A 14,499-nucleotide genomic window follows, 5' to 3' on the forward strand; every position below is an offset into this window, starting at 1 on the left:
TCAAAAGAAATGGTCCATGATCGCATAAATTGGTAGAAAAGGATTCATATAGCCAACCCCACTTAGTGGGACTTAAGCCTTGGTTTTGTTGTTGTTGTTGTATAGATATTGGAGGGCACAATAACTCCCATCCATAGAACCTAATTACTGACGTAATTTACTCCTTTCTATCAACTTCATTATGTCTAGTATTGCATTCTGTAATCAACCAAATGAATTATATGTTTTTTTGGTTGTTTTCCCTTTATGAAAATGGTTTTTATTTTATAGGAAGTTCGGCTGTTGTGGGGCACTGCTGCCTGCCGTGGCGGCAGCCCTGGTCGGAGGGGGGGAAATATGATTTGTTTTAGGGGATGATTTGTAAGGATTCTTATTTCTCAAGCACAAGTAAACAGTTCTCTCCCAGACAATGTAATTGGCTTGGAAGTATAGCATTTTCCAGCGACTAGAGGGGGCCAGGAGGGAACTCTTGCATGCTAGAGTATTGAGTATTTTCGTACTTTCATCTGGGTTGTGACTCTTATACACATGATTGTTGCAGACAAGAAGGCCCTACAAGATATCTGCTTGATGTGACCAAATCCAGTGAAACACATGCTCACCTTTTCATCTATTGTCACGTGGCAATCGACTTTTGAAATGCTGTCTTGTCTGTTTTTGGTGAAGCTTGGGTGGTGCCTTGAAATGTGGGAGATCTCTTGCTTGAGAGACATTGGGGCTTTAGCTCTAGTAGGAAGGGTGGCTTCTTACATTGTGGTGCTGTCTTCACTATCTTGTGGACCCTTTGGGTTGAGAGGAATGTGAGAAACTTCAAGGATTGCACAACTCCTCCTTGTCTGTCATGCGATTGAGTGGTGTCCTGTTCTTGGATTCCTTTTTGACCCATTCGTTTGTATTTTTTGGGGTTTATCACAGTCTGGCCTTCAAAGGAATTGGAAGGGAGCTCTGTTGTGATCTCTTTGGTTGTCGCTCTTTGTTTTTGGGAGGGCACCTTGTCCTATTTTTGTACCTTATTTCAGTCTTCAATGAAGTTTTCAAATCCAAAAAAAAAAATTATCTCATTTCATGAACCATGATTAATGTTGTTCTACTTGTTATTTGCAGGATGTGGTTGGTGATGAACTGGTGAAAGCATTACAAATTAGGAACAAGATACCAAGAAGAAAGGCTCTCTTATCTTTGGAAGAGAAAGTATTAATTATACTTACAGAAAAGGGATATGTCAGTCAGGAGGAAGGTTTAGTATCAACTGAGACACTGCCAGAATTATTGGAGGGTGAAGAGGAAGATGAGGAAGTGGTTGTGGATGGTGAAGTAGACGAAGGTGATGTTCACATAAAGAGAAATTTACGGAAACCCACTGCTTTGGTGAGATCATTTTCTTTTCTTTTCATTTTTTTAAATACATAATTTGCTTTTATTTATCATTTTTCTGTCATATTGCTTTCATTGTAGTTTCTTGATATATGGTAGTCATTCAGCTCCGTTCGTCAGATTTGACTATGGCTGTTAAAGTATTGTAGAGGTTTAGGCTTTGCCACTGTGAAATTTGCCAAATAAGTAGGATTATCTAAAAATTGAAGGTAGATTTTAGGGAATGTATAGCTGTGAAAGTGTCATGGAAAATTTTTCAATGACCTTGTTAGCATTGATGGTTGTAACGTCTACTAAAGGTAGCTAATTTTGCGGCCTTCAAAACAAGTGGCTTATGTTCCGCTCTCCTTAGTGTGAAGTGATGTTTTTTTAATTTATTTATGTGTTAGCACGGAGGAGTCCTTGCGTGGACTTGATATACATGGGTAAACACAACTTTACCTAAAATCTCAACTCTTTGGATGTTCGGTCCATCTGTGTATGTAAGCTACTGCTCCACTCTTGTTTCCGGTGTCAGACAACAATTGAAATAAATTGACTGCTATAGTGATTGTTAATGTTTGAGCAGACTGTAATGGCTCAGCCATCATGATGTTCTTTTTCTTACTGGAGACATTCCAAAATGCAATTGCAAACAATTTTTAAATGAATGACTTTAGCTTTCATGCGATTATTTTAAACTATCAGTTCAACTAAACACATCTATTTCTTTTCTTTTAAATTGAAAAGCAAAAAGTGATGCTTGTACAGGATCAAGTTTGTCTATTGTTTTTAATTTTAGCGTATTGTCTTTTTTTTTTTTTTTTAAATGGTCATGTTCTATAGTTATTAACCAAAGTCTATGCTGCTTATTTCTTGTTTGATATATAATATTGCTCGTGCCCTTTGGAAACAGAGCTGCAGCATAAGGATGGTATTTTACCAACACCTATGTCCTTTGGAAACAGAGCCGCAGCACAAGGGTGGTATTTTACGAACACCAGTAGAGGGGATTCCAAGGAGGGATTTAAAAGTTCTAGATCTCATGAATAAATTGGATTTAAAGTCTTGTGATCATGGGGAAAATGATGTGCGTTTTGATGGGTGTAATGACAAAGCTAAAAAGGGTCAATGGTAGTTAGCTAACTTGAAGTGTTCAGTGAATTATGAAGGAAAAAGATTCAAAGGGGGGGGGGGGGGTTCCTAGTTTAATTATTAATTATTATATTTATTTTTATTTTGTGACCCATTTTTTCATTGAGCGAAGGGTACGAAATAATATTCAAGATTTGTTGCTTTATTGCAAACAGAAGCTCATCCGATATTTTATTTTATTTTTTATGAGGTGGACTTCTTGTCTTCTTTTGTTATAATTTCTCTTTCGCTCTCTAATATACCTTATTTTATTTTTTAAAAAAATTGCTTGTGGCCTTTAACATTTAGCATTCATACTGCGGGCCTGCCTTCGCTGATAATGCAAAGCAGCCAATTTTTTTTTTTTTTTTTCGTTAATTTTCTTAACTTCTTACTACTTTTAAGCTAGTTCACTGCATGCATTTTTCTTGGTGCTTTTTGCCACTGCTTTTAGCTTTTAATGCAAGGTTCTAAAGGCTGGGGAATGGTATTTTGTCCACCTCTTATCCTTGACTCTTTTGTTTGAGCTCAGAGCAGAATGATTCTGTTTTTTCTCTTATTGTTGATCTGGGTGGTCCTTTACCTTCTTGGTATTTTCATTTTCGGATGTCCTTGAAATGATAGCAGGGCGGAAGAGTTATCCTCTTTGCTAGGATTGTCAAGTAATTGTGAGGTCTCTTTGGAAGTGGATGATCAGTCTTGGTCATTGGATTCCTTGGGGGTTTATTCTTGCAAATATTTTTGTGATTTTTTTATTATTACTAATGCTTCCATTCCCTTTTATAGAGCTATTTGGAGGGCCAAAGTCCCTCCTAAAATCAAGCCTTTATCTGGTTGGTGTTGCCTAATAGAATCAACACCAATAAATTGTTGCAAATTTGGAGACCTTTGATTGCTGTCTCTCCAAACGTGTGTATGTTATGTTTTAACAATTCTAAAATCACTTTGCATTTTTTATGCATTGAAATTTTGCTTGGAAGGTTTGGAACAAGCTTTTCGATGATTTCATGGAACGTTGGGTTTGTTCTTTGACAGTTAAGGGTTTTTTGGCAATTTCTTTTGTTGGTTTTGGTAGGTAAAAGGAAGGAGCAGTGTCATGAAAGCGTGTCTTTTCCAGTTTTTTGGGATCTATCAGGGTTGCAGTATGTGTATTTTCTCTTGGAAGAAAGTGTCATATTTTCTGGTTTGGGAGTAGATTCATTATTTAGCTTCCCTTTGGTGTGTGGATCAAGGGATCATTAACAGGGGTGAGCATTTTGGATATTCAGTGTGATTGGTGGTTTAGCTGAATTGTTAGCATGCGCTGGTTTTTTGACTTGATTTATTTTTTTAAGCTTTCAATTTTTTTCCCCCTTCTGGATCTTCCGACACTTTGTTAAGGAGTTGTCCTATACTCCTGTTTGTATATTCTTAACCTATAAATGAATCTCATTGGCTATAAAAAAAAAGTAAGGTCCTAAATGCATCTTAAGCATGTATGTTGATCTTAGTGAACTCATATTTGAGGTTTTATCATATAGATTTCGTGTCATGATACAGCATGCCAATATGTTGATGTTAGTGTATTCGTATTTCAGGTTTTGTGGATTGACTTTAAGTTATGATACATCAGTCCAGTTTGTTTATTTCATTGAATTGAAACTGTATTATTATTTTAATCTTTTCAAGGCTTGTGGGTTGATGAATGAATTATAGCTGATTTAGCTTCTATTCTATGTCATTCATGATGGATGAGAGTTTAATTCATTGGCAGTATTGTCTTCTTCTAGTTGTTTTCTGAGGTTGATGTAAAGCTGGTATTTAAAGAAGTCGCATCCAAATTCCTGCGGAGGCGCATTGTGGAGGTATGTATATTTATTACAATGATATAGTTTGAATATATTTTCGAATCATAGTTTCTTCCTTTGCTTTTATGGAAATGAAGAATATTAAAAGAGAAATAATGTATAAGACTGGCACAGTGTTTTAAAAGGCTGAATTGAGGCTTGCCTAAAATGCTTTGAGGCTCAATCTAAAATACCAAATTCCAAAGAGGCTAAAGCATTGCATGTTGAGGCTTAGACATTTTTACAAAAGGCACACCTTTTGCGCCTTTTTAGAGGCTTACACGGTTTTGGTGTGTGGTTCTCAAGATAGAATTGGTTAAAATATTTTAACTACATGTTTGTATAAATAGAATTTCATGATATGAGTTGATTTTTAAAACTCTTGAACCTTTACCTTTCCAAAATAACTGAGAGTTGCATCGTAGATCATAAGAATGGTTTGAACCTTTTAATATAACTATCTCTTGTCATGATTTATGTCATGTATTCAAGCTAGCAATTGTTGAATGGCCAACAAGTAGTTTGCAAAGTAAATATAATTTTTATTTTTCACATTATATATGTTATTTTCTTAATTTTTCCTTATTTTTAAAATTTATAAAATTTGTTTACATATTTTTTTTTTCCTAAAAACAAATTCTCAAAAAGCTTATGCCCTAATGCCTTAAGGCTTACACCTTGCATCTTGAGGGTTAAAACACATCGCCTTACACCTTCACCCATGGTTTTAAATCATGGTCGTGGTTAACATCGCGTAACGGTCATGGGTGTCGTGTGACGCGGGAGATGCGGGCTTATGTAACGGTAAGTGGGCGTAACGGTCATGAATTTTTTTCACATATGCACAAGCATGCCAAAATTGAAGAATAAGCATGAAATCCATTAATACATGATTTTTATTGAATTTTGACTGCTTTTATTCAACCTACAAATGCTTTTTAATGGGCATTATGATTTTTATATTCATTTGAGTGCGCTATTTACAAAATATATATATATATATTTTATAGTTTGCACTACTATAATGGGTAAAAAATGTAGAAATGTAATTAAAGTGAATAATCAATTATTAGAGACCTAAAATTATAAAAAATGAGTCAATACTCTGTATACACCTACATGAATTTGAAAAATGATTGGTACCATTTGTTGAATACATGAATATAATATTACAATATAACACATGTCACCACCAAAAAGAATGACGTTGAGGATCTTCATAATCTGCGTCTCTCTTTTGAGATTAGCATTGTGTATTATCTCCCCACCCTTGTGGAAATACATAGCTTAATATACCCATGTTCACGTTATTTTGTTGTTGCTCTTGAAAATCTACTGGTAGTGAAAATCCAACTGATATAGGAGGCGCATAATCTCCTCCTCGACCATATCCTAAATAATATCTATAAGTTGGGGTTGGGTCTTGCTCTAGGTAGTGTGTTGAAGAAGACTCACTAGACCTTGACCTACTAGGGTAAAGATGACAAGCATGATATGGATCATATTGTTGAGGTGGTGGATTTGTTGGATGATAATTGCTATCATGAGATCCATATGATTGTGATGAAAAATTATCTAAACCAAAGTCTCCAAAACTATGAACCATACCATATGGAATTTCAGCAGAATCATGATATCAATGTCGGTGACTTCTTCTAGTTTGTGCACCATGACTCCCACTAGGGCCACCACTAGTAGCACTTCACCATCTGCGTTTTGGAGATTGGTGCTTTGGATGAATACCCAAGTCATAATTTTTGTGGATGTAGTCCATAAAGACTTAGAGGATATGTATCCCCTACAAATGATGTCCTTGTGTCATACCCATAATCATATTCCGCACCGCCGCCACCACCACCACCATCAGCCCCATCCCAGCTCCAGCATCATCATCACTTGGTGGGCTCAAACCAAGATTATCATCACTTTGTGTACGTTCAAGACTTGAATTTGGATCATGCACGTTTATTGGTGGTTAATCACCTTTTTTACCAATACCAGGATCCTCTTCATCCAACCAATTTGAGTTGTCCTGACTAATAAATAATGGTGCCTTTCTCTACTTTAACCATGGACTCAAAATATCATCTTCTTTGTAAATATAATCCAAATTGATGGGGTCAAAACTATCTTCGATTTCCTATTGGCTTCTTCTCATTGTATGTCTTAATTTTAACCTCATGTTAATGCATGAAAATAAGTTTTTGTACTCTAATGTACTTGAATCTATTTCTTGTTTTTGTATGGATGAGGCTAAAGGTGCTCCAATTACGCTCATGGCTCGAAGCTAAGAATTTTGATTGCTATTCTTTGGACCTCATGAGCACACATGCCATAATGATTCCACCATCGGCTGCATGAATAATTGAAGAAAAACATATGTCGACATAGTGTATTTTTGACAAAAATAGATCCATTCATCCATTATTTAGCTACATTTACTAGTATTTTATTTTTCACTGTGGCACTATAAAGAAATTGGGGATTCAAAAAATATCGTAAAATTAAATTTACAAACAAATAATTAATAATAGTGTTTTAATGCGGCTATGCATAATTTAAAAGTTGAAATATTACGAAATTGTTTTTTATTTACACTTACTAGTTGCTTAGAAGTCTTGGTGCAATTGAAAACTCCATAGATTATCAATAATTTTCCAATAATCTTTGTAGAACCGAAAATCTTTCTGAATGACCAACTTCACCCTATTAGTTGCCTCTTATATGGAAACCCGTGGTTAGTTTGTCAAAACTCTTCCCCTAAGATAATTTCTTCGCAATCACATACTGAGCCTGATTTTGCCATCCCAAACCTTGAGTTTTTTCAAACATCAGATGTGAATATTTCCCTCATTGCTTATTTATAAACCTAACAATGGTCTCCAAGGCTATAAAGGTGGTAGCAAATCGAGTGATGGCAGGACGAATCAATTCTCTACTTCTCTATTATTTGTGAATTTCTTCAAGAAATTCATTGTCTATGTGTGATTGTAAATAAAAGAGATTATTGTTTTTGCATCTTCTAAGACCTTCACATTACTTTTCTTACTAATGTCTTCAAGAATAAGGTCTGTGCAATGAACTATACATCCTATCACGTAGAGATTGGGCCTATTTTGCATTAATAATTTTCCTTTAGCCTTATTGCAACTTCATTATCAATCACTACTTGGACAACATTTTCCTCTTCAATTTCTTCAGCCACCTCGTCCATTAATCTGAAATGAAATTAATGGTTATACCCTTCTCCTTTCAAATGCCAACAAAAGAAGATATATAATTTTTCATTTCTTGCTACTCTTGCTCCAAATATATTTTAGAGATCTCATAAGGTGATGAGCCGTTCACCCCCTTCCAACCTCTATAGCAACATCAAGCATCGATTGCATAAATGGAGAGTCAGCTACATTTGTTGGAAGTCAATTACAAATTAGGAATTTTCCCACTGCTTTTCCTAATTTACTCCTTAAACCCTTCAAAATTTTGGTATTTATTTTTGGTTGCTTAGCATTCCTACTTTCTAGAGTAGGATCCATTGCCCTTAATCTAGCTTCAAGGGCATTAGGGTTAATCCATTGCCGTCCACTACCTCCATATTCTCGAACACTTTGTGACAAAGCTCTACCAAAACCACCGGCACTGCCACCACTAAAGCCACCACCCTATTCATAATAATTACTACTTCTACGAGTTCTTGCCATAAATCGTTGCCTCTCTTCCCATTCTTGTTGTGCTCGTATGCTTTCTTGTCGAGCAAATCTCAATCTTTCCTCTTCTGAATCTTCTTCATCACTTAAATTTTCTAAAAAAATCTCCTCAAATTTGAACTTCCAGTTCCTTTTGCATTTTTTGTTCTATCTTTCGTCTTCTTCCTATATTGTTGTAGATGTTTTCATCATTTATTTTCCAACTTGCGTGGTTACATTTGGACATGAAGACACCTGACCTTTTTTATGTGCCAAATGTTGTTTCAATCATGTAATTCCTTATTTAATTGTCTTTTCACATAATTAATACAAGACAACATGTCTACTACCTTCTATTGTAGTAGCAAAATGCCAACCAATGTCTTCACTAGGTAGCTCTTCACTTCTTTTTTTATCATGCGGCATCTTGATGCTTGATTAGATGATTTCTACACAAGTAAAAATAAAAAGTTATGGTCCTTCTACAAGAAATTAAGAATAAAATGGTACTTAATTATCTAATTACATAACAATATAACATAAATGATGGATTAAATTTAAGACTTTAAGTTGCTAACCATTAAGTATTAAGTTATTAACTAATAACTTAATAACTACCAAAATAGGAAATAGGAATTGATCAAGTTAATACATAATGCTAATAAATTATTATCTATTGATTCAATTATGATATTTCCTCAAATTATATAAATTTTTTAGTTGATTTATACATATATAGTACAATTATTAATATTAAAAATTACAATTTAACAAAATAAATATAGAATTGTAGATCTTACAACTTAATTATTTAAAAGGTAGTGTACTTGAGTCAGTTGACTAATTGTGTAGAAATTGTAATATATTGTAAATTGTTTATCTAATATTAAATTATTAATTGTCAAGGTATTTAAAAAAATTAAATATGTAGATTTATATTTTGCAGTAATTTTTATATTAATTAATAAGTTTTTACTTGTATAATTAATTAGGGACATTGTTAGTTGTTACATACATAAATCTAATATTAAATAATAAATATATAGATCTATAAATTCTATACTTTATACTAATTTTTTGTATTAATTAATGATTTTACGTACATAATTAATTATTTACAATTTTACATACTTAAAATAAAATAAAAAAATGAAGTAATGAGTATAAACTTTAAAGTATAAAATAAACTAAATTGGTAGGCTACTAGCTGTGTAGCACTGTAGTAGTGCTGGAGTAGCCTCTGCTGCTTCAAATTGAAAGAAATAATTAAAAAAAAGAAGAAGAAGGAAGACTGGGGTTTGGAAGAAGACATACCCGAGTCCCGACAGAGGCCGAATCTACCGAATGGAGTGAGTTTGAGCCGAAAGCCTCCAATTCCTTAAATTTCTTCTTGATTTCAGGATTTCCTCTTAGAATCTACCCTAAAATTTCCCAAATAGCAACAATTTTGCCGAGAAATTGTGAAAATCTCCACAAATCGAAGAGCTGACTCAGCTAACCTGCGTAGCACAGCTTCAAACAACAAATAGAAGCTGATTTTGGGGGTTTCTAAGCTTCAAATATGTAAATCTAAGCTGGACAAAGCAGAGGAGAAGGGAAGAAGCAGCAAGACGCAAAGAGAACCACTTTAAATGAAGTAGATTCGAGGAGATAAGGTGTCGGCAGCTGTAACAGTGTGTAATGGCCATTACGGACTGTAACGTAGGTGTAATGCTTGTTATGCTTCCGTAACAGCTGTTACGGCCGTGAATTTTATGCTCACCGCATTAGCGGCCTGTAACGGTATTAGAGCTTTCATTTTCTGTTATGTAACAACCTTTACGCTACATAACGACCATTATTTAATACCATATTTAGTACCATGCCTTCAACTTTTAAAACATAGGACTGGAGAACAAGAAATCTTTGTGTAATGTGGAGGCACGGTTTAATTCTAAAAAACATCTTTGAGCAGCAACAAGAAACTAGACAGAAACAGCTAGCAAAAACGTCTTGAATGTTCAGTAGTTATGATAAATTGGGAGGATGCATAACTATGGTGGGGGGGGGGGGGAAGCTGTAGCTTGGGCTGCATTGTGAAATCAAGTTTAGGAAAACTCATAATCGGGAATGTGAGGAGACTAAAAGATAAATCTAAAAGGAGTCTAATCAGATCCTTTTTGAAGCAGTGGAGAGGTGGTATTGTCTACTTACAAGAAACCAAAGTGAGAACTATGGATCAACTTTGGTCATAGATATCCAAGGATGGGAGATTTGTGGTTACTAGTTGGGTCTACTTTTGTGCTGTGGGTAACGCAGTGGAGGCATTCTTGTTCTGTGGAATCTTAATATTGTGGAGATGCTGGATCATTCCATCAACTCCTACTTTGTCTCGTGCTTGTTCAAAAACATTAATGACAATTTTCTATGGGTTTTGGCTCTATTGCTCAGCTGAAGAACCTCATAGCACCTTTTATGGTCTGACCTGTTTGTGATTGTTGAATAATTGGGTAAAATGAAAGACCTAATCTCAATGATAGGTCTCTCCCTCAATTTAAAATTTTTGTTGAATACAATACCAATAACCATAATACTCTTACTAACTCACACTAACTAACATAACTCTAGCACATACTAATTAAATGACCAAATAACCATTAACAATGATAAAAAGTTGATGGGATGCGCCACTGGTTATTTGAGGAGATTTCAACATGGTGATGTACCCTTATGAAAGAAGTGGAGCATATATATCATATGCTTCTAGCTTGCTACAAATGAATTTCAGATGATCCCCTCCTAATGCTTTAATGAACAAAATAGAAATTTTAAAATCAAACCTCACATGAGTGGTTGTAATAAGCTTCTGTACAAGTTTCTCCCGAACAAAGTGGCAATCAACTTCCATGTGCTTTGTGCACTAATGGAAGATTGGCTTGGAGGCAATATGGATAGTAGCTCGATTATCACACATCAACTCCATAGGCTGAGAATGCGGAAGACCTAGTTTTTCTAATATGTTTTTGAACCAAACAAGTTCACATGTAGTGTGAGCCATAGCCCTATACTCTAACTTAGCGCTTGATCTGGTCACCACAATTTGTTTCTTACTCTTCCATGAAATGAAATTACCATTAACAAAAATAAGTACTTGGTTGTTGATCTTTGGTTGGGAGACGGTCTTACCCAATTTGCATCTATGTATCCCTTAATATGAGTGTGACCTCGATCCTTGATATCATGGTCATAAATTTCCACGAAATTGTCGAAATTTTCGTCGAAATTTTTGATTTCTATCACCCTCAAAATCAAAATTGTAGTTGATTTCCATTTTACCTAATTTTCATTCGAAATTTGAACGAGTCATTCAAAATTTATTAAAATCTCGAAATTTTGATGAAATTTTTTGAAATTTTAATTGTAGAACAAAATTTCTTTAGAATTCAAATGAGAGATTTAGGAGTGAAGTGAAATTTCTCTTTTAATTTATTTATTTTATTAAAATAAAGAGATTATTGCAAGAGATTTTGGAATTATGAGAAAAATAAACTTACAACATTTTTATCTAAGCATTCACGTCTAGATTATCATTATTTGTATAATAAATAATATTTAAATGATTGTAGAATACCCTTAAACTTGAAAGGGAAGTTGTAAACCAGCTATGCTATATGGATCAGAATGTTAGGCGACGAAGAAACAGAATATCCAAAAAGTAAAAGTTGCCAATATGGGAATGCTTAGGTGGATGAGTGGTATAATACTGAATGATAAATTAATGAATGAACATATTCAAGGTGAGTTAGATTTGGCTTCTATAGAAGATGAGATAAGGGAGGCAAGACTCGGATGGTTTGGATAATTGCAATGTAGGCCATATAGTGCACCAACGAGGAATAGTGAGTTAGTTACTATGGGGGGCAATAGATGGGGTAGCGGTAGACCTAAAATAACTTGTAATAAGATAGTAAGGATTTAATAGCCCTAAATTTGTCAAAAGAAATGCTCCATGATTGCATAAATTGAAGGAAAAAAATTCATATAGCTGACCCCACCTAGTGGGACTTAAGGCTTGGTTTTGTTGTTGTTGTATCTTATACACAAATTATATTACAAATTTTCCACCTCATACACAACATAGATGCATTTAATTTGTAATATGTTAGTTCTAAAATTTATGTTAGTGCGTCTATTAATCATTTCTAAAGTTTCATAAATGAATTCCATGATTTACTACTGATTTCCATTATTTATTTCAAATTGAAATCCAGATTTCCATTGAATTTTTTTTTTTGCTTACATTTGGAGCTTCGAAATTTGAGTTGAAATCAAAATTTAAGATCTTGCTTGATATGAGAGGCCTCTCCTTGGTGTACATTTGAGATATCTCAAAATTCGAAGTACTGCATCCCGGTGAATTCTTCTTGGAGAATCAAAAATTGACTCATGACACTTGTAGCAAAAGATATATTTGGTCGAGGGATTATGAGATAATTTGATTTTCCAACAAGTCTCCAGTATTGTTCGGGGTTAGGCAAGAAATCACCCGTATTTGGCACTAACAAGTTCAGATCGCTACAACCTAGTTTCATCTAAAGGATCAAGAACATACTTTCTCCATGACAAGACTTTTCCGATACGAGATCTCGATACTTTTATATTCAAAAAGTACTTCATTGGATCCAAATCCTTGGTCTAAAATTTAATCTATAGGGAAGGCTTTAGATCCTAGATTCCTTGATCATCGTCTCCAGTAATCACAATATCATCAATATACACAATAAGCAAAATCTTGTAGATGGAGTATGAGTTAAAATATAGAGTGATGCACTGGGCACCGTTGGAGACCAAATTCAAGTACAACAACACTGAATCGACCACACCATGCTCTCAAATACTGTTTTAAATCTTATAACAATTTCATGAGTCGACACACTAAGCCTGACTTTCGCTGAGAACCAAACCTAGGTGGTTGCTCCATATAGACCTCTTCTTGGTGATCACATTGTAAGAAGAATAGCATATAAGAAAGAATTCTTCACATCTAGTTGATGTAGAGGCCAATGACAAGTAGTGGCTAAGGAGATGAACAAACGTATTAAAGCAAGTTTAAATCAAAGAGAATGTGTGTGAATAATCCAAACTATGCACTTGAGTATATCCCTTAGCAGCAAGGCAGGCCTTCAATGAAGCCATGGAACCATTTGGATTGACTTTCATAGTATACACCCCAATGAAAAAATCAGGAAAGTTGACTATGGAACAATTTAGTGCCTTCGAAAGCTTACTAACTGACATGAGATAGAAAAAGGACATGGGAATGTTCAAAACAGACGAAAGAGAGATGGAGGGAGTAGAATTTTTTGTTCCTATCCCCTAACTGTAGTTCTGGGCCCCTCAGCAGGCGTGATTTGAGATTTTTAGGATACTGGATGGCAGAAAGAAGTTTGTTACACCTGTCATAGGGTCAGTAGCAGCAGAGTTGATAATCTACGGACTAGTGGGAGAGATACCAGATGACATACAAACCATGGGATTACCCTTCTGAGCAAAATATGCAATGTGATGAGATGTTTGTTAGGATGCTTAATACTGTAGGATCCTTGAATGCTCTTCCTTTGAGGTAGTTATAGTATGTTGTTCACCTGCACCAATGCCTGCGATGGAAACAAATTTATGGGATTCGAGGGCACCTTCCCAACACACACAACCTCGAAACAGAAGCAAATCAGAAATACATGGAGAACAAAATGCTATTGTGATGCAATCAGCAGTCATTATTTAATCTGCTCATATCAAGTGTTGCTAGTTATGTGTGCTAGGGGTATTTTTGTTTTGAATTTTAGGGGTTTATTTTTGGTCAAGTTAGTTTTGGGGGTTCACTTTGTAATATTCAGAGGTATTTTTGTGAATGTAATTATTTTTGATGGGGCTTTAGAAGATAAGTGGCTTTTAGAGGGGGTTATATGCAAAATAGGAGTTGGCTTCTCTTGGAAGCCTTAGGCCTAGTATAAATAGAAGTCTTCAGCCACTCTTCCAGGATGTTTTTGGATTTTTCTCTTTGAGAAGATTTCTCTCTAGAGCTAAGCTCAAGACCTGCTAGGGTTTGAAGATTTGGAGGCTTGGGTTTTGAGAAGTTGACCCTGCTGTGCCTATAGAAGACTTCAGCCACTTTTCCAGGAGGTTTTGGCTTTTTATCTTTGAGAAGACTTCTCTCTAGAGCTCAGATCAAGACCCGCTAGGGTTTGAAAATTTGGAGGCTTGGGTTTCGAGAAGTTGACCCTGCAGTGCCTACGAATCTCTCCATCGCTACTGAAGGCACAAGAAGCTAGCAGAAAGTCAGTGTTACAGTTCTGAAACAGTACCAAGACAGGTATTAGTTTGGGAATTAAGTTGTTGTGCTTCCCAGAATTTGTCTTATTCGCTGAACTGAAATTCACAGCAGTTGTCTTTTTGTTATTTAACAGATTTATTAGTTACTTGAATAAAAACCAGTTTGCTGAAATACTATTCTAAGCTTT

At 35.0% G+C, this 14,499-nt stretch overlaps 1 protein-coding gene across 6 annotated transcripts in view; it reads left to right on the forward strand.

Moving 5' to 3' along the window:
• LOC131166068 (probable polyribonucleotide nucleotidyltransferase 1, chloroplastic) overlaps positions 1-14,499 on the forward strand; it is a 168,915-nt gene that overhangs the window by 89,959 nt on the left and 64,457 nt on the right. For all 6 annotated transcript variants that reach the window (XM_058124322.1, XM_058124305.1, XM_058124314.1 and 3 more), the window contains 2 exons: positions 1,105-1,368; positions 4,257-4,331. In XM_058124322.1, the coding sequence (XP_057980305.1) occupies positions 1,105-1,368; positions 4,257-4,331 (339 nt within the window). The remainder of the gene's footprint in view (positions 1-1,104; positions 1,369-4,256; positions 4,332-14,499) is intronic.

This window comes from Malania oleifera, chromosome 1, assembly GCF_029873635.1.
Source record: "Malania oleifera isolate guangnan ecotype guangnan chromosome 1, ASM2987363v1, whole genome shotgun sequence".
Lineage (NCBI taxonomy): Eukaryota > Viridiplantae > Streptophyta > Magnoliopsida > Santalales > Ximeniaceae > Malania > Malania oleifera.